Source organism: Ornithodoros turicata, chromosome 5 (genome assembly GCF_037126465.1).
Source record: "Ornithodoros turicata isolate Travis chromosome 5, ASM3712646v1, whole genome shotgun sequence".
In the NCBI taxonomy this organism is placed as follows: domain Eukaryota; kingdom Metazoa; phylum Arthropoda; class Arachnida; order Ixodida; family Argasidae; genus Ornithodoros; species Ornithodoros turicata.
In genome coordinates, this window is record NC_088205.1 from 7248548 (window position 1) to 7270577 (window position 22030).

The 22030-nt window shown below is 43.7% G+C and overlaps 4 protein-coding genes across 8 annotated transcripts in view; 2 read left to right on the top strand and 2 right to left on the bottom strand.

Annotated features, from left to right (window-relative positions):
* LOC135393887 (myelin regulatory factor-like protein) overlaps positions 1–2967 on the bottom strand; it is a 54538-nt gene extending 51571 nt beyond the window's left edge. For 3 of the 5 annotated variants that reach the window (XM_064624218.1, XM_064624219.1, XM_064624217.1), the window contains exon 1: positions 2732–2967. In XM_064624218.1, the coding sequence (XP_064480288.1) occupies positions 2732–2774 (43 nt within the window). In that variant the 5' untranslated portion in view covers positions 2775–2967. The remainder of the gene's footprint in view (positions 1–2731) is intronic. The other 2 variants (XM_064624221.1, XM_064624220.1) reach the window with 1 other exon arrangement.
* Positions 2968–3536: 569 nt separating this feature from the next.
* LOC135393891 (proteasome inhibitor PI31 subunit-like) lies at positions 3537–5815 on the top strand. The gene is made up of 7 exons (XM_064624225.1): positions 3537–3730; positions 4162–4314; positions 4384–4463; positions 4526–4693; positions 5289–5438; positions 5523–5603; positions 5693–5815. Exons 1-7 carry the CDS (start codon positions 3560–3562, stop codon positions 5745–5747), a joined length of 858 nt encoding a protein of 285 aa, XP_064480295.1. The 5' UTR covers positions 3537–3559; the 3' UTR covers positions 5748–5815.
* A 164-nt stretch (positions 5816–5979) lies between these two features.
* On the bottom strand, positions 5980–15364 carry LOC135393888 (acetylcholinesterase-like). The gene is made up of 12 exons (XM_064624222.1): positions 14772–15364; positions 13985–14131; positions 13766–13916; positions 13509–13700; positions 13242–13441; positions 11957–12143; positions 11087–11277; positions 10785–10929; positions 10555–10717; positions 10022–10357; positions 7114–7182; positions 5980–7051 (listed from the first exon to the last, which is right to left on the bottom strand). The coding sequence occupies exons 1-12, from the start codon at positions 15228–15230 to the stop codon at positions 6970–6972; spliced, it is 2322 nt and encodes a 773-aa protein (XP_064480292.1). The 5' UTR covers positions 15231–15364; the 3' UTR covers positions 5980–6969.
* Positions 15365–15512: 148 nt separating this feature from the next.
* Positions 15513–19835, top strand: LOC135393893 (chitinase domain-containing protein 1-like). Its single transcript, XM_064624228.1, has 9 exons — positions 15513–15748; positions 15961–16122; positions 16491–16662; positions 16721–16889; positions 16990–17082; positions 17177–17275; positions 17354–17509; positions 17817–17894; positions 19614–19835. Exons 1-9 carry the CDS (start codon positions 15638–15640, stop codon positions 19753–19755), a joined length of 1182 nt encoding a protein of 393 aa, XP_064480298.1. The 5' UTR covers positions 15513–15637; the 3' UTR covers positions 19756–19835.
* Positions 19836–22030: the final 2195 nt, after the last annotated feature.

A 22030-nucleotide genomic window follows, 5' to 3' on the forward strand; every position in this document is an offset into this window, starting at 1 on the left:
GCCAATATTTGTGTTAAATCGCTTGAGAAAAATCCGGGGAAAACACCCAGACAGCACAGCCGGCGCCCACCGAGGGCACATCGTTATGTGGCGTAAGATCGCTCGTTGCGGTGGAACACCCATACTCATCATCATCAAAACAAAATGCGTTGTAGAGAAAAGAAAAAAAAAAAAAGAAAGAAAACATAATCGTTGCAACATGTTTGCACACGAGGCAAACGTAAACGTGATTGCGCTGAATGATGGAAAAGTGCCTATTCTTTCTCTTCGTTAAGCCGATGTCATTCCCGATCCACTTTTCTGTTATTTACTCGCGCCTCTTGTTTTGTTTTTGTCTTTCCTTGTACGTCAAGCGGGAGAAACGAATTACGACGCAGACGAAAACAGCGACGATTGAAATGTACGTACGCAGCATGGTATCGCCAATACAGTATTGCGACACCTCCATGGTATATTTGTTGCAATACGAAGGCCAAATATTGGACCAATATTGGCAATATTGGGCCGACATGTTGTGCTACTTAGGCAGTTGTTGTAGATCGTTCTGCGTAAGAACCTTCGGTGTGGGGGTTATAGCATGTTTGACAATGTGCAAGGTATAGGTTTCCCACATAGTGTTGTAGGCGCGACATTATTTCAGGACATGCTCGATGGTTTCAGGTTGATGACAGTGGCATCATAATGCCCTGGGGGAAGACTTCCTGGGCAGACTTCTAAGTGAAGTGTGCCGACATATGTCTGAAAGCCGCCTGAGGAAAACCCAGGATAAACCACGGTCAGCACAGCCGGCACTGGGATTCGAACCCTGGTATAAGACAGTCAGGACCAACCACAGCGCGGAAGGATAATGTTGTCTCTCACAATTTGTTGGATAAGTGGGCCGAACGCCTTTCTGTGACAACTTGCACAACGATAACCCAAACCACGAAAGCGTGTTTTCAGAACTAAAAAAAAGCTCGAAAGCTAAAGCTCAAAGAATGTATATGTGTGGCGAGCATGCTGACACACTCTTAAAAATGAACTTCACCGCATAGCACGCTCTTAGCCAACCGTCATCTCGAATGACATCGTTATCTGCCCTGATTTGCTGAAAACGTGAGGCGTACGTCTTTTTTGTGACAATTATGAACAGCATAAGTGTCACAAAAAAGGCGTACGCCTCTCGTTTCCAACAAATCAGGGCAGATAAGGATATCATTCGAGATGATGGTTGGCTAGGAGCGTACTATGAGGTGAAGTTCATTTTTAAGAGTGCAGGGTGAACATGGCGACAAAATATCTTGGTTTGGTGTAATGAAAATAAAATGGAGGATGTGACGCTCATGTCCTTCGAAACTCGTCAAAGGGTCGTCCGCGATATGTTATCCTGTCCATATACTGGCGGTATGAAAAAGCCATTGTTTGAAAGGACACAGTAAGTGTCACGGGCTTCAGTCACGTCAACAGGTCTTATCGTCCGCTTCGCGCAATAATCAACTCGGGAGACAAAAGGTTGCCGGATAAATAGTAACACACACAACGATGTTGATCCCGTTCAGTAAAACACAGAAGCGTAGCTTTCATGGATTACACAGAGCAACACACGGCAAACTCCAGATAAAGGAACAATATAATGATCAATGAGAACAATACTGTTTTTAGCAAACATTATGTTGGCTTTCGTCAGACGTTCTAAGCTGAAGAAAGCTAACCAACCATCGAAAGTGTGTCGTTTCGGAGTTCCATCCATTTCTGCTCCAAAAGGCCTTCGTTCGGTACACTGCGCTGTCAGCATGTTACGACTTCCTCATATCGCGCTACAATCCACTCTTATGCAATGTATACGACAGAACGACAACCCCAGGGCGGATGTTTTCTCCTTGGCCCAGTATATCTACGCTTGCTGTCAGGACGTACAGGATTACGGATTTCAACAGGAAATAAAAATAAGTCCCGGATCGATTGCATAGCAGCGCGAAAGAGACACGTTTGCCCGACCTCGCGGCACTTTGAGATAAACGCGACCTATAGATAAAGGAAACAGCAACGCAGGTTCAATATTGGGCAACTCTTTTAAACTTGAGTTTCGACAACAGCAACTGGAAGCGCCGCGTAGAAACAGGTGTTTCTGTTTCGTTTTTATCAAAGATGGAAAAAAGAAATGTCATTCAAGTTGCTTAGCCAACGAAAAACTGTACATCGGTTGTTTTCATGATGTCACAAACTGCTCTGACATTACGTGGAACGGCCCCAACAACATGACGACAGCTAGAGAGGTCAAATTCAGAAGCAACAATTGCGGTGTCCCCAACATTCCTGCAAGTAATGTAGCGAGAAAAGTACGTGTTTGCAAAGAGCGGTATCCAAACACGAACTCGGATTATACGTTCCTTCCGGCACCGAAAGTTCGAGACGCTAAGTTCGCCGAACGTTCAGGGCCAGCAAAGCCGGAATGTGAATGACCGTGAAAGTCTGCGACTGAAAGCTAGGCCTAACGTATTCCGGGCAACTTTTGGTAAACTTTTTTCCCGCTCCTCCTCTCATCGACAACCGGCAGGTTGTCGCAGAAGACAACATGCGACGGTTCAAAAGCAGGCTCAAATTTTCGAGCGAATGTGCTGTTATGAAGACTTCGAATCTCCAAAATAATGCTGTGCAGGAAAGCCGTCTTACTCCCGGAAATCAAACTGCCCTCAACCGTAAGAACAACATGCAACAGGTGAGAGAGAGAGAGAGAAAGGGAGAAGCTTACCCAAGACCGCCTGCAGCGCTTGGTCCTCCCCGACCACGTCCATGGCGTGGTTTCCTGTGTTTTTCCACCTTATATCCTTGGGTTGAGAGGCTGCTGATGCTTATGATCCCACCATGTTCGATCACACACGTACATCCATGGAAGACACCGATAAATTGTCGCTACGCCGTGAGAAAACGAGCCCAACACCACGGTGCCATGATTACTGTCACTTGCTCTCGACTAGAAATCAGAGGTCACGTGATCACTCTCGCTTCCTCTCCCTTGTAACCTCTCCATACACCTTCGCCATACCCTCCTCCTCCGGTTATTTCGCATCCTCTCCAACCGGCCCGAGTGAGAATTTCGCGGGAACAAAACTATGGTGCAAGCAGCGTGTTCATAGTGAACTTTGTGCGACGGTTCGGAAAATCATTTCATGGGTTCAGTGTAAGAGCGCAGTTGGCGAGCAGACACCGAAACTGATTTTTTTAAACATGATTTCCCTCATATTAAAGTAATACGCAGTGCACAACAAAGAATTTTGACAAATAAGTTTGCATAGATTGAAGAAGAAGAAAGCTAATCGTTTCATGCGATACTACCTTTTAACTAAAAAAACAGAGAGTTTCCCCCCTAATAATAACCATTACACTCGCAGCCGTCCAAAACTTCGGCCGCGCATAATAATGAAACCGAAACCTTGTGCTAGCCAATCAAGTTTTCCGTAGCGGTGCGTGCAAAATGTCCCCACCAATGGCAGAGCGGCACTACTTCTTCGTATTCGGGAACAAATATTGCGCAGATCCTTAGCACTACTTGAATAACGGTGACTCGTAGCCTTTTATAATGGCGGGTTCTTCTGCACCGTCAGGTTCGGGCGTTGAGAAGTACTTCGGCTTGGAGTTGTTGTTTCACTCATGCAAGGACAATTTGCGTTCCAAGAACGATGCATTAGTAGTGCTACTTCACTACCTGTTTGTGCGGAATGGAAAACGATCTGTGGGAGCAGGCGAAGAGGTAACGTTCTATCCCGAGTCGCAGTCGTGTCGGAATTTTGTCCCTGATGACCAGGCTCTCTAAAAAAAAAATTATTGGCATCGCTCTGCAATCTGGTGCTCGTATTCGTGACGGGAGCAACAAGGTCTGATTAGCACGGAAGCAGATCTTACGCGTAATTCCGTGCTGCGCAATAAATGCTATTTTTGTCTTGTTGTTCATTTTTCGCACTCCCTGTGTGAAACTGAAATAACATTGCCTTGAGGCGATGCATGACTGGGGATATATTATTGTTTGAGATGGATTTAACACCGGAATATAAAACAGATTCTACATTGTAGTGACACTTGGGAACAGTGAGTGCTTTGCAAATGTTGTGAAAAATAGAATGTTGGGCTAAACACAAATTACAACAACGTCCAAATAAGTTGCATACCTTATTGTTCTCTCAGTGGACAAAGCCTTCACAGAGCACAGAGCTATTGCCAGAGGGCTGGAACGCCGACGAAGCAATCTACTCACTACGCTATGTCTCCACCACTGGGAATGACCGGTATCTCCTGACGGTTGTCAGGGCAGATGGGTTCTTGCTGGTAAACGTGCTGGTAGGTTGGCATTTAAGCACGCTCAGTGTGCATTGCACTTGCTACAGGCCACTGCTTCCATTTCTCTAGAACATTCGCAAAGAACGAACAGCATCTACAAACTTTTCTGTTGACAAGCATGTGACCAATGACTACAAGGACTTTTCCAAGTATGTGGCACATGCCCAGTAATGTTTGCTCGAGGTAACCGCCATATATGTCTGTAATGAAGGGCATACAAGGACCTGGACGTGGCAGTTAGTAAAGTGACGGAAGATATCATATCAGTGATGGACACTATCGATAGCTCAACCGAAGCTGCGTCATCTAGGCCATCTCGAAACGTGTCGCAAGAAAGCAACCCTCTGCACATTCCAAGTCGCCAACCGGGCATTGAGTGGTGGGTGATTTGCAGCGTTTACTGCGTTTCATTATTCAGCAATTTGGTGCGTAAAATCATTGGCTATTGTGCTCATCGTGAATCTGTGCTCTTTGGTGGTCATATCTCAAATGTGAGGCCACTCGGTGCAAATCATCGAGAAATGAAAGTGGCACTTCCTACGAACACAGTGAACACGAGACTTCCCTTAAATTTTTTTTTTGCGGTACCGACTGCTCAAACCTCGACGTTTTAAAAATAAATTGTCAGGTCTGTGTTAAGAGAGTCCTGTAAATTCGAAAATGCTCGCTCCACATTAGCGGTTGATACGGGTACTGTAAGCGTGCCGAGAGCTGCAGCAGTAAGCACTGGCCGCTGTTTCCCCATGAGCCGTTCAAAAGTTAGCAACAGAGAATTCTCTCATAGGAGTTACATTTATCAAGAGATACTTTGGTACAACAGACAATACGAAGTGCTTATTCCAATGAGTGCGTAATTATCCTTACCGAGCACGTAAAAAATTTCCACACTAGCGTTCACGTTTCCACGTTCACTAGTGCTTTTCCTACCAGAACCACCAGTGATTGGGTTTGTAGCTCAGAAGTGCTTTCTTTAGGCAGTCACACCAAGATTTGGTCAGAGTTGGGCAAAGGGACTTGAACCCTTTCTATCCGCCTGGTGTTGGTGGTGGCATGCTCATGGATCCTCGTCAAATGCCACGACCCCATCATTCTGACCCCGGCGTTGGCTTTCCCGGGTTGCCAAGGTACGGTTAAATTTTAGCAATCCACCCCTTCCCAAGGTCTGGTCTTCCTCGGCTCTAACTGGTCAAGTATTTGTTGTTATATAGGGGAGCTGTACCTCCCGGTGCCAGGTTTGATCCTTTCTCCCCACCCAATCCCAACAACCCTGGTGTACCAAGAGGTATCGGGTGAGTGTGAGCTTTGAAGGATTGTTTTGCAATTTGCACGTCTTTCGCGACTCAAAAAGAAAGTAAGCTTTTATTTTTCTCTTTTGCAGTCCTAACCCCGACCACTTGCCGCCTCCTCCCGACTACGATGACATGTTCAGTTAATCTTCTACGAGGGGAGCAAGGATGTAAAATATCTCTGAACAAACATGCTCTTTTTGAAAATATGACAAGTTGCGTTGTTGTGAACTGATGTTTGCAGGTTGCTGTACTGAACAGCTTGTCTATTGGTGTATCCCTGAGCCCCGGGGAAAAGGCAAATGAAAACGGAAACAAACAGGACAAGGTTCTTGTGAATACGTTGCTAACATCAAGTATATACTCGCTTAAATGCATATTATTTTTATGTTCAATGTTTATTGGATACAAAATCTGATTGCACTACAGATGTGATTATGAAAAAGGCACAGGCTGAATATGCAGTGGACAGTGCAATGGAATGCAATGCGTAGGTGAAGATAAAAAAATACCTCGGAATGATGCCCGAAAAATACATGTTCTATGGCAGTGTAAAAGATGCTCTATAAACATTGCAACAAGCTGATTTAACTTATTTTGATTATCAGTTTCAACAGTGTGACCTCGCATAATTCATGAACAATGTACATAAAAATCACATAGTGCACAGCATAATAGCAGTGTATATGGACGGATTCAAAGACACTTGTTAGCTCTCACAGCAGCTTTCAAGACAGGGAAACAGTGCGTGTGACATGGAATGTATAGCGACATGTTTTGCCACGTCATGGAACACTTAGTATGTCAATGGAATAGATGAGAGAATTACGAGATCGAGTAATATCGTTTGGTGGGTAAAATGCGCTGAATAGCAAACAGTCATGCCAATCACAGCCTTTCACATGTTAAAGGGGTTGTGAAATTATTCTTTCACATCTGGCAGGATCCTGTTTATGATGCGGGGATATGTCTCCCGAATGTGCTAAGCAAAGTGCTATGCCAATGCGTCCCTCGGTCAGAAGCTAAAGTATGGCTTTGTGTATTAATACATGGGCTGCAACATCACAAACAATGCATTAAACGCATGTTATTAGAGATTGTTTCTCAACCCCTTTAAAAAGCAAGGAACCTGCCCTACCCTCAGTCTGAAACTCTGCAGTTTGCTTCCTTTGTACCTTCAAAATAGTATAAAAACAATGGCGAAAATGTTGCACTGGGACCAATGACTAAAACGTTCCAGTATGTGTGCCTTCTCGTAAAAAAGAGGGGCTAAGCTCAACAGAGACGGCTTTTGTGTTGCTAATTCGAGTTTCGCCCCAACTTCTCGCGCTCTGATGCGCTAAAAGTGTGGGCACTTTGTTCTGAGCCGTTACACGCTTGTGTTCTTGAGGGACTTCAGTTCTTTGGGGTCATCAGTGGCATACCTGTTTCTATACTCCACTCTTCTTAGGCTGCAAGACAAATCTTCGGTTGAGTATCAACAGGGTGTCCGTTCAAACTTGTCGTAACTCACCCACTGGGACCCTCTGTTAGGGACTGTGTGGACGCGTGAGGAATTTGGTCGTCGTCCACCAAATGTTCGCTGTTTGGAGACACACAACGCATTTGGAATGAGGCTGCTAGAGCTTAAAATCAACTGCGCTACCGCTAAGATTAAGCGTGATGACGGCAAGGCAAACGTTCATTGCTTTCTGTCTGATTACATTTTGGTTAGTAGTAAGGAGGTGTTAAGGGATCATCCATAAATTATATCCAAGATCTTGAAGTTTTCTTTTTTTTTCTTTTCGTCACCTGTCACTCAAGTTAATCTAAAACTCTGCCAATTGACAATTCAGTTCTTTAAATTTTGCAGTCGGCAAATTTTTATTCATTACCTTACCCAAAAAGCGAAACCTAAGGAGACAAAAATCTTGGACTTCATTTATGAACAAACCCTTAGGAAATGCAAAATGTTGCAGGGTTGATCATAAAAGTAAAGCTGCTGCATAGTAGTCCTGTGAACAGCGTAAAAATGCAATACTACAAAAGATGGCACTTCATATTTGATCACTGGTCGCCGCCAGACATCATCGAGGCAAGGTTCACACACACACACAAAAAAAGAAAAGGGTTCCATGCAGCACATGCATGGAATGTACAGAAACGTGAGACACACAATACATGCAGTTTAAATGTGCCATGTCAAATAACAAAAGGGCAAGACAGCACATGCACTTGACTCTCGTGCAGTATCACGTAAGCAGCAGCTTAGTACTTGTTAGCTGAATAAGCTTTGATTTACATCAGCAAGGGTAACCAAGGCTCCAACTGCAGTGCAGTTAATCTATTGCAAAGGTTTCCATACTTTTAGGACTAAAACCTCCGCCCCTCTTTCAATGACAACAAAATTTATACCACATTAGTTGATTGCCTAGGACTATATATTCTAGCTCTAGGAAACACCTGTCTTAAGATTGACAAGGTGTCTCACTGCCTTAACTGGTGAGGGTCACAGAATTCCATTAAGGGGTTATGCCTAGCAGTCTGGAAACCACTGCCATACTAAAAAAAGCACTACAACACATTGGATAACATAGTACAGGGTAAACAGTGTGTATAAGTGTTCCAGTACAAAACAGAAATAAAGGGCTGGAGGCCAAAGTTCTGAACCACACTATAATGGCTTGGGGATCTTCATGGATCCTATATGAGCCCATACTAAAATGGATTTCTGTAACAGGTTTTACTTTAAAGGGACAGTCTCGTATAGATTGGGCGATTCCGAAACTTCACCGAAATTATATTCACCAGTACTGTAGGCACACAAGCAAAAAAGTTCAATTTAGAATAAAGGAGTAGTCTTCCAGAAACTTGCAGAAATACACCGCAATAGCAAATACTGGATGTCGAGTGTGATAACACCTCACTCTCACAAAACTACAAAGAATGCAGTGGCAGCAGGTGCTGCTGTTGTCAGCAGAGATTTAGCATAGCATATGGGAAGCCAATTGTGTCTTGCTACAATAGAATGTTAGGAGTTTCAGAGAAGGTCGCGGGCTGCGAGACAGTTTGAAGTAAATAATTTTCCTAACTTAAATTACTTACTTACTTGTGCCTTAAGTTCCTTTGTTTTCTAGCTCTTTGAACCTGAATTTATTTGGAGACTTCATTTGGCCAGCTTTATTTGGAGATGATGAATGGGGAGTTTTATTGCCAGGGGCGATACTCTATTCCATTGCTGGTGGGGAATGAAATAAAGAGCTCATTCACAATAAGGATCGAAGTCCTATGGTGTCCAAAAAGGTCAAAATAGATTTCAGGCCAGAGCATTGGTGGGCAGGATGTGGCCAGGGACCAAGCAATTTTGAGGGCCATTCATCAAATTCTTTGAAGTGTAAAGTCAAATTTGTAAAGTAGGCTTCCCATCTGGCAGACCTAAACCATTCTAGTTAATTCAGAACTTTGTGCGGGCTTACAACTCCCAAATAACACATACGAACTCAAATATTTAGCACAATTAAAACCTTCAGCTTGGTGGTGCGAGGTATGCATTGTACGGTCACTGCACACATCTTAAGAAAAACGAGCACTTGTGTCAAAGTGCTCTTGCAGCTTATAGAGGGTGTCCAGACTCACGTGCACCAAGATTTAAGAACAGACTGAATGCTGTACGCAAATGAGGAGGCCAGTTGAATTCTAACGTCGTGCACCTTAGTTGCCATATTTTTTTTTTATTTCCGAGGTGCTTCTAACGAGGCGCGCGCTACTGGAGACACCTCGGTGTAGTGTTTCTCAAGGACCTCTAAAACAACTGACACCTTGGCCCTTTAAACAATATTTTAAAAGTTTGATAATTAGTCTACTTTTTCATTGTGCACAATGAAAAAGTAGTGGCAGCTACTGCACACGAGTGCTAATGATTAGTGCCTGAAGTTTTCGGGAAATATTTTTTCCTACTTTCGGGGGGTAAAAATCGGGTAAATAAACGTGTGCACTAAATTTGTGCAAATTCGGGTGAAAAAACTTCCAGCACGCTAAATTTGGGGAGAAATTGGGCTCAGTTATTCAAACTAACTGTAGTGGTTTGGTACAAACGGTGATGTAACTGCGTTTTTCTGCCAAACAAGTAAGTTAGTGCATTCCTACAGACATCCCAGTGAGGGCAATTTGCCGGGTAAAAATCGGGTTTCACCCTAAAGAGGCAACCTTCAATTCGGGGTGCAAATTGGGGGAGAATTGGGTAAAACCCTAAAACTTCAGGCTCTACTGACGATGTTGAGTTATTTTCATTCACGTAGAGCACTCCGCCATCTCTTTTTTCGAGCCTTTGTGTGTGTATGTATGTTGGACACACACACAAGCACCTCAAAGGCTCAAAATTGCAAACGCATTTGTCAAAAAATATGCAAAGAATATCGGCCTCCTCTTAATAGTGGTCATACCTCGATGCCCTACAGTAGCAGCAGAAGCCTATGATAGCGAGGAGCAGAAACAGGCAGGCGGCTCCAGTGACTGTCCACAGTGATGCGGACAGGATCCGATTCTCTTGTAATAGCGGCTCCTCCGTCGGAGGCCACGTTGGTGGCGCCCTCATTATCATGCTGGGCAAGTAGTCGTTCCAAAACTGGGCCTGTTTCTGTCGATAGTCTCGGAACATAAAACTTGACGCGTTGTACGCTTCGTAATAGGTTGCGTTAATGGACAGGTACTGCAAGTTCTTCTCTGTGGCAGGCTCCCAGCGGATAGATCCAAATAGTGGTCTGGGGCTCGTCGGATCACTGTGCGATAGATACGATATTATAGTGCATGTACAGCAGGGGGTACTACTGTAGTATTTTTACTGTAGTTTTACTGTAGTTTTACTGTAGCATTTTTACCATTATTAGAGGAATTGTACGCTCACGAAGTGGCCCAACTATGCAGTTGATGGCAGAGACAGACTATTTGTCAAACGGGTGTTGTATGTTATGCTTACCCTGTCTTTGCAAAATTAGCCCAGGCCTGCATGAAGAGCTGACTCATGTTCCGATCTCCCTCACTCCATACGATGTTGTTGAGTGCCAAGTTGTCCGCGTAAAATGCTGGATCCATGAAGGGTGCTCCCGACACCATTAAGTCTTCGATCCCGTGTGGAACAGCTTTTGGAGTTCGAAAAAGCGCACATGTACTTCCATTCTGTAACGGCGAATGAATTTTGTGGCTTACCCTCCCAGTCAGGCACTTTGTAACGGCTCTGTGGGTAGCTTTCCAAAGAATAATTCATCACGTAGGCATAGACCTTGAACTTGTTTTTCAGCATTAGCTTCAGTATCTTGTCATGAGGAGCTGCAAAGTACGAGTCTGACAGCATCTGAAGGAAAAAGCAAAAAGGGAGAGAGATAAGAAAGATGTCAGCTGGGCTTTGTACCCAGTTTATTTAATTTTTTTTTTAATTCGTAAAAGAGAATGCATTTGTAAAGCAGAATTTATCTTTCATATAAGCGTAAAACAGAAGATGTCTCTCTTACATCAACATATCCCTTGAGAAGCAAAGAACTGTTTGCCTGGTCTTCCCATGGTGTGTACATGAATGACAAAGCATTCACAATAGCCTCCTCGTTGAGGGTGTAGTTGTACATCTTTGCATACTCCCGTACGCGTGTGTCAAACATTTCTGGAGTCATGATGTATCTATTGCCTTTCAGGTCTTTATCCTCCTCTGTAACCAAGTTGTTATGAGTTAAACGAGTGGGGATACACTTTGCTGTGTAGCATGCAGTAGCATTTGCAGTAAACCAAGCTTCGAAATATAATTGCACGGAATACATGGGTAATATTATATGTGCAGTACTGATGTAAACCAAGCTCTTTTTCTAGAGCTGTTCCTAGGCAGATTTGCACAATACTGTAGCCAAGTCAAGCAATCCCTGGGCAGATTTCTCACTGTGCATCGTATTATAAATAAACAACCAGTTTTGGTGCAGTCTATTCTGTAATGTAAGGTTATACAGTTTTAAAGTGCACATTTTTACTTTGAGGTACAACAGACCCAGGTTGGTGACAATGCAGGTAGCACACAAATCTTATTACATTGTCTTGTTTTGGAAATGAGATTCACTATGCTGCAGCTTATAGCATGTGGACAAGATGCAACGACTTGGAGAGAACAAAATTCAATTAAATGCACTTGGACTGTCCAGTGAGAGATGGTAAAACCAGGCATAGGTTTTTAGATGGCTACCAGCTCTAGAAATTGCTAAAATTTAGTTTAATTATAGTCACTTCAATGTGGACAGCATTTCATTGCATAGTCTGGCCATCGTAAGGTATTTACATCAACAATGCACACAACACTGAGGTTTGTGATAACGGTAAATGCTAATTTAAATGCTGCTTACTTATCAGATAGGAAGCCTCATCACGTGTCACACCAGTCATGTAGGCAAAGTCATCCTTGTAGATATGGGCCACGTCTTGTGCCATTTTTTCTAGGAATTCTTCCGGCATGACGGACAGGGACTGGCCTAGGTGTTCACGGGTGTAACGATCTAGTACTGGACCCCAGGGCAACCATCCAACCGGAGGCTGAAACACATAAATGCTCTGGTTTAGTGATTGATTGTACTTTTAAGTACATTTCTGGTTACTTGTACGTTACTTTAAAATGTCTTCACAATGAAGTTGGTCAGACCGTTAAAAAAACTTCACTATATCAGCATCTTCGCTATACCAGTGGGGTTTCAAAATATGGGGCTGCAGATATACTTCCCCGTACCTGTATCTTCACTATATGCAGGATCACTATAGAGGGTTCAGTTGTACATTTCAAGTTGTGTACCTTACTATAAAGTGCTCAAGTACCTAGCTTGTAGGCCAAAATTTAAAAAAAAAAAAAAAAAAAAGAGAGAGAAATATTTGTCTGTCGGGGCAGACGGATAAGCCTGGAAATGCACAGCTAACTGCTGTGTAAATTATGCCATCTGTTTCAATTCACATTGATGAGTAGGCAGTGCCAATCAAGACATTACGTTCCCGCTTTTTGTCATTACCAAACAGTGAAATGTGAACCGATACAAACAAAATTTATAATACTGCATGTGCTTGACAAGTACTCTGTAGTATCCAATAGATAGTACGAATGATACCAGGTGTTTGGTACTCTACTTTAAGTACAATTTTAAGGTACTTTATCCATCACTGCCTCGCAGGTTCTAGCTAAAATTCCATTTTCTCATCCTAAATTTTCTAGCCCTGAGCTATAGTGTGGCTGTCCATTGTCATCACACACCGGTAGCGCTAGCTGAATCACACATGCAATTTCTCGAAATTGTTTGTTCAGCAGATCTTCCTAGACTTTAGTGCCAAGGACACATTCTAGATGACACTGTTATGGGGTGATATGGATTGGTTGTCACGAGTATACAACCTAGTGCAAAGGTCATGCCCTTGTAGAGAGCCACAATGAATATCATTCCAGATGTGCTTTAAAGGTGAAACCCACTAAAGAAATAGAAGATTCTGAGAAAGTTTGAGAAACAGCAAAAATATAATATCTTAAAATGGAGATAGGAAGGTTTCAGAAGAGTACAGTATTTCACATTACTAACCGCCACGGGCTTCTGGGACCTTTCGAACTAGGATGCATTCATTTCTTCTGAAAGCCATAAGCTAAAGGACACATACCTTTACATTGACGAGGCGGAATTCTTGGCTATTGTTTGCTTTGTATTGAAGGCACTGCATGAGCTGCCAGGAGCTGTGGCTGAAACATCCCACTTGTTCCCCAAAGAGCCGACTGATGTTGCGTACCAGTATGGCATCTTCCTTCACTGCCCATTCTGCTACGGCTGCTCCCCCTTGAGCTATCACACGTTTGAAGGTTACTAAAAAAATAATGGACAAAATAAGAAATCGTTTTCGCTACGTGACTGAAAGTTATGCTAGACGTACACTTCCTCTTCGCCATCTGATTTGTCATGTGTATGCCCGCACTGGCAGCCCCAGCCCCCGTTCCGAAAAGGGTGATTCTAGTGTTGTCGCCTCCAAAGGCTTCAATGTGATCGTAAACCCACTGTATAGCTGCCTCTTGGTCCATCAGCCCATAGTTGCCAGGTGATGCGTCATCTCCGGTGGCGAAGAACCCTGAAAATTGTCGCGTTCGCTATCGTCGCCGGTAAATCACGAAAGAAATAGGAAAAGTGGCAAACCTAATGGCCCGAGCCGGTAGTTGAACGTGACCACAATCACTTCTTGGGACGCCGCCAGCATGTGCCCGGGGAAAAGATTGCTTGCCCCGTGGTCAAAGTTTCCTCCGTGAATGTAGACCATTACCGCGTACATCGGCTTGTACGTGTCCGTCTGGAAATGAATTGTGAAACGGCGGTGAAGTGGGGAATGTTACACCACCGACTGTTTGCGAGGCTCACGTTTGGTGTGTAGATGTTGAGATAGAGGCAGTCCTCGGCAATATTGGGAATGCCATGACTGGCGCCGGTGTAATCGATGCTTTGTGTACAGCCTGGCTTGAATGACAGGGCTGGCCAGTTACCCAGAGGAGGATGCGCCTGTGGGGCCTGCGAGAAACCAAGTGTGGTGTAACGCAATTGTAGTGTCACACTTTGATGCGAGTGCTCCGTGGAAAACTGCGCAGAATGTAACTTTGGTTCTGAAAGCCTAGTTTGAGAGCAAGTGGGCTGGTAGCATAGATCCATGACCCAAGAGTAGATGAAAGGAGGACACACAATAACAAGCTCTTGTTTGTGCATCTTTTCTTGTTCTTAGTTTTGATGCTGAGATGTGACAATGGAAAAAGAAGGTAAAGCTAGGCATACGGGTTTGTAAAATGAAAAAGTCGTGCCATGCCTTAAGGGAACAATAGACCTTTAAATGGGGGCAAACAAGTCATTGTTCTGTGCGTTCAGTCGCAAGTGACCGCGCAATCGCCACTGTTGAAGTTCAAGGTCGGCTACCGCTCTACAAGATGATCCTTGCTCCGACAGTCACGTGCACAAGTGCCGGCACACATGACGCACGGAGATCTTTATCGCGCGGAAGATGATTAATACATCAGCTACGTCTTATCTGCGCGTGGGTGCCTTTATACCCAAGGAAGTTTGTCACGACTCTGCGTTGGGGCGTAAAATACTCAATAATAACCGACCATGAATTACAGCATGGTACATCTTAAAGTGAAACGTTCCTAATATTATATACCTTATATCTGTGTTGTCCGAGCGGTGGCAAAGCGTAAGGGATTCCGAGATAAGCAACAACACTTGCTGGATACTGCAGCCTATCATTTTTGTGGTCCGCACCACCTTGAGACACAGGTCGTTGATCACTCCGAGTAAACTCCGGAAGGTCGCACAAGTAGATTATCCGGCCCTGAAACACTCCGGTCAAAGTCTTCGTCGTCTTGTACATCGGTAGCTGCGCCGTTGATCGGATCTCACAACGACTGTCACTGTATTTGCGTAACTCATCGGACGCTCCAGAGTATACCGAACCGCCGTCGAAGCGAACATCTGATCGGTAAAGCGTCCCACGCTGTCCGTTTGAAAAGTCTGAGTGGCGCGAGTCCGGATAGCTGTTCCGCTGACTACCTGTCCACTGCCCATGACAACTGTTTATAAGACAGTGTACAGACACTGCGAACACATAATAAAGCCTCATAGTAACTAGAGAGTCACATCATACCACGTTACTAGGCACATATTCGCGTCCTCATTACTCAAGATTGATCAACCGCCACACCTTCGAAACAAAACGTTTGAACTTGTTGTGGTTATTCACCTGCTCGGGTGAGGGCGAAGATGGCGAAGTGAGGGCTGCTCAACAGGTGGTTGCGCAAAAACATGTTATCAGTCATACTGACTTAAAGTTCAATTAAAATTAAAATAAAATCGAACACTTACATTCCTTTTTAGCGCATTTAACGAATAATATTAGTCTTTGCGACCAGCTAGGTGGCGCCAAAACCAAAACAGAAACACGACGTGAGGTACGCGTGTGAGGTCCTTTTCTGTTGCGTGGCTAAATATTCCACTAATATAAACCATTTTATTGAATATTATACGAAAATGGTACGCATGAGATTATTTAAAGGACCCGTCGCGTTATTCCATGTATTCTGTGTGTTCTTTGCAAGTGTGAATGGGACCATTTCTCCATCTGACAAGAAAAAGTCTCAGGTATGTAGCGTTTTGAACACGTTACACCTTGCATATGGAGCTCATTATTACAGCGTAATTTATTATTGCCGACGTGTGTCCAAAGCTGAAATAACCGAGACCCTCCTGTAGGGCTTGCACAAGAAAATGTTTGGGGGCTGTCGCCAAACACTTCGGGGTTTAGGAGGGTCTGGATAAATCACTGATTTGCACGACCTCTGTATTTGTCCCAGGTTGTGAAACCGTTGTTACCTGGCGAGGCGACTGTATTTGACCGAGGTCTAGTAACAGATGCAGTGAAGGTTAACGACATACTCAAGCACCACAAGTCATACTGCCTGGACTCTGCGAAGACGAAACGCTTTGAAGGTTCCGTACTGTCCTACGTGACACCGGTATGTTCTGAATAATACTAGGGCGCTGCAAAGGCTGTGGGAATTAAGCGAGAAGGGGACATCTCTAACCCCAATAGCCCCATATACTTCGGTGAAAGAAAAAAAAAACAAAAAAAAAACGCATTTTGACAGCTTCCCCTACTCCATCTCTCTTTGCACCCCCGAAAAATCATTGCACCTCGTGCGGCACCCTTGGAAGAAAGCAGCCCCTTTCTAACTTACATGCAAGGGGAACCTGTTCGGTAGAACCACGTTGAACTGGAACCACATATCAGAATTTACACCTGGGTACCGTCGTTGCGATTACACCAGCTCCCCAGTGTGCTGTTACTATGTTCTACAGAATAACCCTGTTGACCTATTTCCAGTGGAATAATCACGGTTATGACGTTGCAAAGATTTTCGGCAGCAAGTTTGGGTATGTGTCACCCGTCTGGCTACAGCTTAAACTCGAAGGTGGCAAGCTTGTCATCTCTGGACAGCATGACATAGACAAAGGATGGGTGAAGGATGTTAAAAGCAATGATGGGGTGAAGATAGGTTAGTGCGGACCGCACTTTGGTGCAGCTTGCTCACGTCTTGTTTTCCTTTGCTTCAGTTCCAAGAGTTCTGTTCGAGAACTGGAATTCAAGAGACCTCAGGCAGACTGCATCATCGAAATCAAAACTGCAACAGGCAGCTGATGCGCTGAAAGAGCTGGCATTTGAGAGCGGATTTGGAGGATACGTGGTCGAGATCTGGTCACAATTTGGAGGGCAAATGTCCGAGTATGCAAATTAAGATCAGTTCCAAGATACACCTGTCTATATTGGTACTGTGCCGAAATGGAATACATAGTTAGTGAGCTTAAGTCTAATGTGCTTGTAGTGAAATGACAACAGTGGTCAAGTACCTTGCAAAGGAGCTTCGGGCTGCATCACTTGAGCTTATCCTCGTCATTCCACCACCCGTGTATCATGGGTAAGCCGACCGACACATTTTAACGCTCCACACCGCCCATTGCTAATTGCACCGTATGTGAAAGAACCTGTCTTTAACCGACTTTCAATTGCAGGGATGCCCCAGGCATGTTCACGAAAGCAAACTTCGATAAACTCTCAGACGATGTTACAGCATTCAGCCTCATGACATACGACTACTCCAGTCCACAAAGGTAAACAGCCCTGTTTGATATAGTATATACTTCATAACACGTCTCATACTCGTTATTGTAAGAATCGTTATATTGCAGACCAGGCCCATCGAGTCCAATCAGCTGGGTGCGAAAGTGCGTCGAAATGTTGTCACCAGATCAAAGTAACTCCGTTCGAAAGAAGATCTTGCTCGGGCTTAATTTTTATGGCTATGACTACACAAGTACTGGTGGGGCCCCCATTGTTGGGCACCAGTAAGTAGATTTGTTATATACAGGGTGTTTGCCCTAACGTGTTCAGAAATTATATTTAAAGTGAGCGATAAAAGAAAACCAAGTGGTAGGTACTTTTCTGCTACTTGAGTAGGAAACAGGTACTGCTTCACTAGTAGCACCCGTTTCTTAGTCAAGTAGCTGAAAAGTAGCTCTCGTTTCTCTTTTATCGCTCGCTTTAAATAAACGTTCTGGACACGTTAGAGCAATCACCCTGTATATCTTTCCGACTGAGTTTCGTACACTGCTTACAAAAATGCGAGTTGCAATCGAATTCTGTGATCCTCAGGTTCGTAAACGAGCTCTCCAAAGGGAAGCCCAAAGTTCGGTGGGATGAAGAATCAGCGGAGCACTTTTTTGAGTACAAGTACGTATATATAGTATTGCACAACAAGTGTAGGCAGAATTTCTGTGTGATTGAATATGCAAGCTTTTCCTCGCATGTGGCAAAGGCTTTGAGTAACCCCAATTGCCATTTTTTCTTGCACCGTTAAAGGAGTACAGAGAGCCATCCAAAACATTTTCAGTTTAAAACATCTGATCACCCTACATTTGTGCTTCACTACATTTATGCATGTATGGCGTTCCCTGCTTACCGCATGAACTTCCGGTGGCGCGGGATTTCACATTTATACGATGAAAATAGGGTTGCCACCTTTCGGAGTGCAAAATACCGGATGAGGGAGAAAAGGTGGAATAGAGGGAAAGGAGAAAATGTTCGCGGGAAAGGGAAAGTGGGTGAGGGGTGGAGAGTATACAGAGAGAGAGAAAGAAAGAACGAGCGTACTCGGCTCAAGACAACAATGATAATAATAATAATGACCAACTAGGAAAACGACTGGTGACTACGGAGTTGGGTCTGTGCTCCAGATTTATTCAAGCTGTAGTGGAATGTTGAAAGGAAAACCCTGTAAAAACCCCTATGAAAGGTGTTGAGCCACAAATACCGGCAAAAGGCTGCCGGCATCATCTTCCTACCGGCAACCGGCAGAGCGAGCAAATAACCGACCCTGCCGGTATAATACCGACCTGGTGGCAACCCTAGATGAAAACGAACAAAGAATCATAATGAAAAAATGGCTAGGAGGCAGGCGAGCTTGTGAAGAGGATGCATAATGTAAAACCCCCGAGACTAGGGAACACGAGACTTAGTGTTTGTGTCTGTCCTTTCGTGTTTCCTAGTCTCGGGGTTTTACATTATGCAAAGAATCATAGTTACCAAACTCCACATAACAATAAAGGTTATCCATGCAAACGTTGCTCTCCGTGCATCCCGATTTTCCTATGCAGAAGTCAATATGACCAAGGTTGTCAATACCAAGCTTGCAGGAAGGCAGAGATATCAGAAAAAAGTAAATTCAGTAAATTGTGAATGCTTGTCGACATTTCTGAAAAATGGTACAGCCACATGCTTGTTGCAGCAGCTGCCTGGTTATGTTGACCTTACTTAGTGACACTAGATGCGTTATAGGAACTCCTGAAAGATAATGAAAAAATGGCTAGGAAGCAAGAGCCCCCCCCCAAGACTAAACGTTGTTTACCAGATCCCCCTTAGCTTGTGGTTTCTGTTATATTGGCCAGACAAAACGTTGCTTAAATGATCGTTTGAGAGAGCATCCATTAAAAGTAAAAAATAAAGCTTCAAACTCTGAAATTGCAAAACATTTGGAAGAATGCTCAGATTGCTTCCCTCTATGGGATGAAACGATGGTAAAGGCATCCGAAGTGGACCCTCACAGAAGGCTTTTGAGAGAGACCCTTTTCATAACTTCTTGTGGGAACTGTGTCAGCAACCCATCCGTAATCCTCGGTCAGGCCTAGAACAGACTGCTCGTTCCCCCGAAATGACCTCCTATTTTGTCCTCAACTGGTCGTTCCCTTGCCTTCTGTTTGTATATATTTCTTGTATGTGAAGTAAAATTTTCAGCTGTGTTTGAGACTTCGTGTTCCGTAGTCTCGGGGGTTTTTACATTACGCATCCTGAAAGATGATCAAACGAACACTAACCAGGAAGTGAGGATAATGAAAGACATTACACAGAGGTATAGAATATAGAGGATATAATTTTCCTCGTACTTTATTACAGACACAGCGACGGTCGACACACCGTGTTCTACCCGACGCTTCATTCCATCCAGCGGCGTCTAGACCTCGCACGGGAACTGGGCACGGGTGTTTCAATCTGGGAAATAGGACAGGGGCTTGACTACTTTTATGATCTACTATGACAGCATCTTTGTGCTTCAGTCTCAGAAGCTGGGCCAGCATCGAATGAGGCAGATAATAAATTATTATTTTTTAAGTTAAACTCCGCATTCTTTTGCTCATTGTTACTGACTGTGTGCAACAGCACAGGTTGCTGAAGGAGTGCCGCAAGAGCAAAAAGCTATTTAGCTGCTCTAGAAGTGTGTTACTAACCTTTGTTTGATGATCCCAGTACACACACAACTTATATAACAGATATGTTGTAATACACATGGAAAGCTGCATGTGCTATAGACTACCGGGAATGATAGTTAAATAGCCGTAGGCAGCTAATTGGCTGCATGAAATTTGGGCTGCAATAGAAAGGAAATATGAGAACTGGTGTGTTTGCAAAAATTTTGGTTACCTATATAGTATCTACACATATTCTTGAAGCATAAATTACTTAGGAACACAGCGCAAATGCAATCTACCACATTTGCTCTTATGCACTTTATGGCTTCAAATAGCACATATGACATATTGTGAGGTGACTATAAATGGCTGTACAGCAGTCACTCGAGTTTCTATGTACATAATAATGTACAGTAAGCCCTCTATACAACAAGATCGCTTTAACTGAAGTCTGACATTCTCCCGCCCTAAATGCATGCATTTGGAATCCCAAGGAACTGTATGTATTATAAAGGTCCTGCCAGCCAAGTCTGCTTAGTGCAAAGCGTGAGCTGGCAGAAGACCGTACAGCAAGCATAGCTTACATTCCCCTACTCTCTTTTCCCAAATAACTTAAAAACTCCACCGCTGTTTGCTTGCTTGCTCAAATCAATAAAGTTTTTGCAAAGTTTCTGCCTTCTCTGGCTACTGCCACTGATTTTGTGGCACCTCCGCTTTTATCGAACTGCCGCATACTGTAGAATATTTTCTCACTCCCGTTGGCTTTGTTATAACGGGGGCCTACTGTACTTGATATGAGACACATACATGAAGCTGTCTTATACCAGAAAAAAATATATTGCAGCCCATGAATGAAATGAACTAGATGCTTTGATAACAGATCACTGGTCTTGGATGCTGAACATCGAGGCTTGGACATAAAATAAACTTCAGTCATGGACCACGCTAAGCGACGATTCAGAACAAAAATGCAAAAATTTGGCACTGTTTGCAATCACGCTCCGATGGTGTATCGTACTTCTGAGACACAGAATATTTGTCGCATATGAATGACATTTTACACAATGGGTATATAGGAAGTGGGGCTTTGTGTTTTAGCCATCCTCAATGTAATCTGCAAGCAATTACATATGTCAATGTCAGAGGTCACACGGTGTACAAATCTTTTGCTCGCTCTCCTGCTCTTATTGTTGCTAGGCCGACAGGGAAAGCACTGTACCAGAGGGCCGTGCTGCAAATCGTAAGGTGATTCTAGTTGTGGCTTTTTATTTCTGTAGAAGTACTTAGACACCTACAATTTTTTTGTTGACGAATGTGCAGCTGAAAGTTAGCAACAAGGCAATGTAGGTTCTCTGTAGTCAACGATGTGCTGCAGAATGATTTTTTCCCCTACCAGGTTGCTTTCATCTTTGTGACGAAGTGACTCCAAGTGGTTCTACCACACTCAGAATCTGACACATACAATGCAACGGCACTAGGTGTGGCACAACATATTTATACACCTTTCTATGCGACGACGATGCCTTTCTAACCCATCTTTTTGTGCAACTAAAAAGAACGTTGCACTGATGTTTGATATGGTGATGAACATTTTCAGGTCCCTTTTGGAGGTAGAAATTTGTATACCCGAGTCTTCGGAGCAGTTTACAGTGACGACCTGTCAACAAAATTTTAAAGAAATCGTGCTATCCTATTTTGGACCGGAAATTATCAGAATGATTATTATACTTGGTAATCAATACTCACTCAAGGAAACGGTGCTTTTATTGTTTTGATTACAATCACTATCCTATGAATTTTTTTATTTTTAAATTTTTTTTTAAGCACATGTAAATGCCTGCAAAATGCTTACGAAAGAGAACAGTTTGCGAAGGCTTACCACGGTTCCCAGACTTCAACCGTCTATTGCGTTGTTGTACTGTCACTAGTTATGTAACAGAATACATGACACGCCATTAACAGTTGACTTCTCAGCTGAGGAGTTACGGAACAAGGATGAAAGGGACGAGGAGACAGGAAAAGACCGGGACGAGACAGACTCACTTCCCCGTTTCCTCATCTCGTCTTCCTTACGGAAGTCTCAAGCTCGAGGAGACACTACTGCCATCGCAATTACACCAGCTA

What these genes read in the sequence shown, in the direction of transcription:
- LOC135393891 (XM_064624225.1), top strand. Translation starts at nt 3,560, where the DNA reads ATGGCGGGTTCTTCTGCACCGTCAGGTTCGGGCGTTGAGAAGTACTTC. An exon ending in GACTACAAGGACTTTTCCAA is followed by an intron (nt 4,464 to 4,525) that starts GTATGTGGCACA and finishes TCTGTAATGAAG; the next exon opens with GGCATACAAGGACCTGGACG. An exon ending in GGCTTTCCCGGGTTGCCAAG is followed by an intron (nt 5,439 to 5,522) that starts GTACGGTTAAAT and finishes GTTGTTATATAG; the next exon opens with GGGAGCTGTACCTCCCGGTG.
- LOC135393888 (XM_064624222.1), bottom strand. Translation starts at nt 15,230, where the DNA reads ATGAGGCTTTATTATGTGTTCGCAGTGTCTGTACACTGTCTTATAAAC. An exon ending in TCAACATCTACACACCAAAC is followed by an intron (nt 13,917 to 13,984) that starts GTGAGCCTCGCA and finishes ATTCATTTCCAG; the next exon opens with ACGGACACGTACAAGCCGAT. An exon ending in TGAGGCTTCCTATCTGATAA is followed by an intron (nt 11,278 to 11,956) that starts GTAAGCAGCATT and finishes ACTTGGTTACAG; the next exon opens with AGGAGGATAAAGACCTGAAA.
- LOC135393893 (XM_064624228.1), top strand. Translation starts at nt 15,638, where the DNA reads ATGGTACGCATGAGATTATTTAAAGGACCCGTCGCGTTATTCCATGTA. An exon ending in TTTGGAGGGCAAATGTCCGA is followed by an intron (nt 16,890 to 16,989) that starts GTATGCAAATTA and finishes ATGTGCTTGTAG; the next exon opens with TGAAATGACAACAGTGGTCA. An exon ending in CCACCACCCGTGTATCATGG is followed by an intron (nt 17,083 to 17,176) that starts GTAAGCCGACCG and finishes TTTCAATTGCAG; the next exon opens with GGATGCCCCAGGCATGTTCA.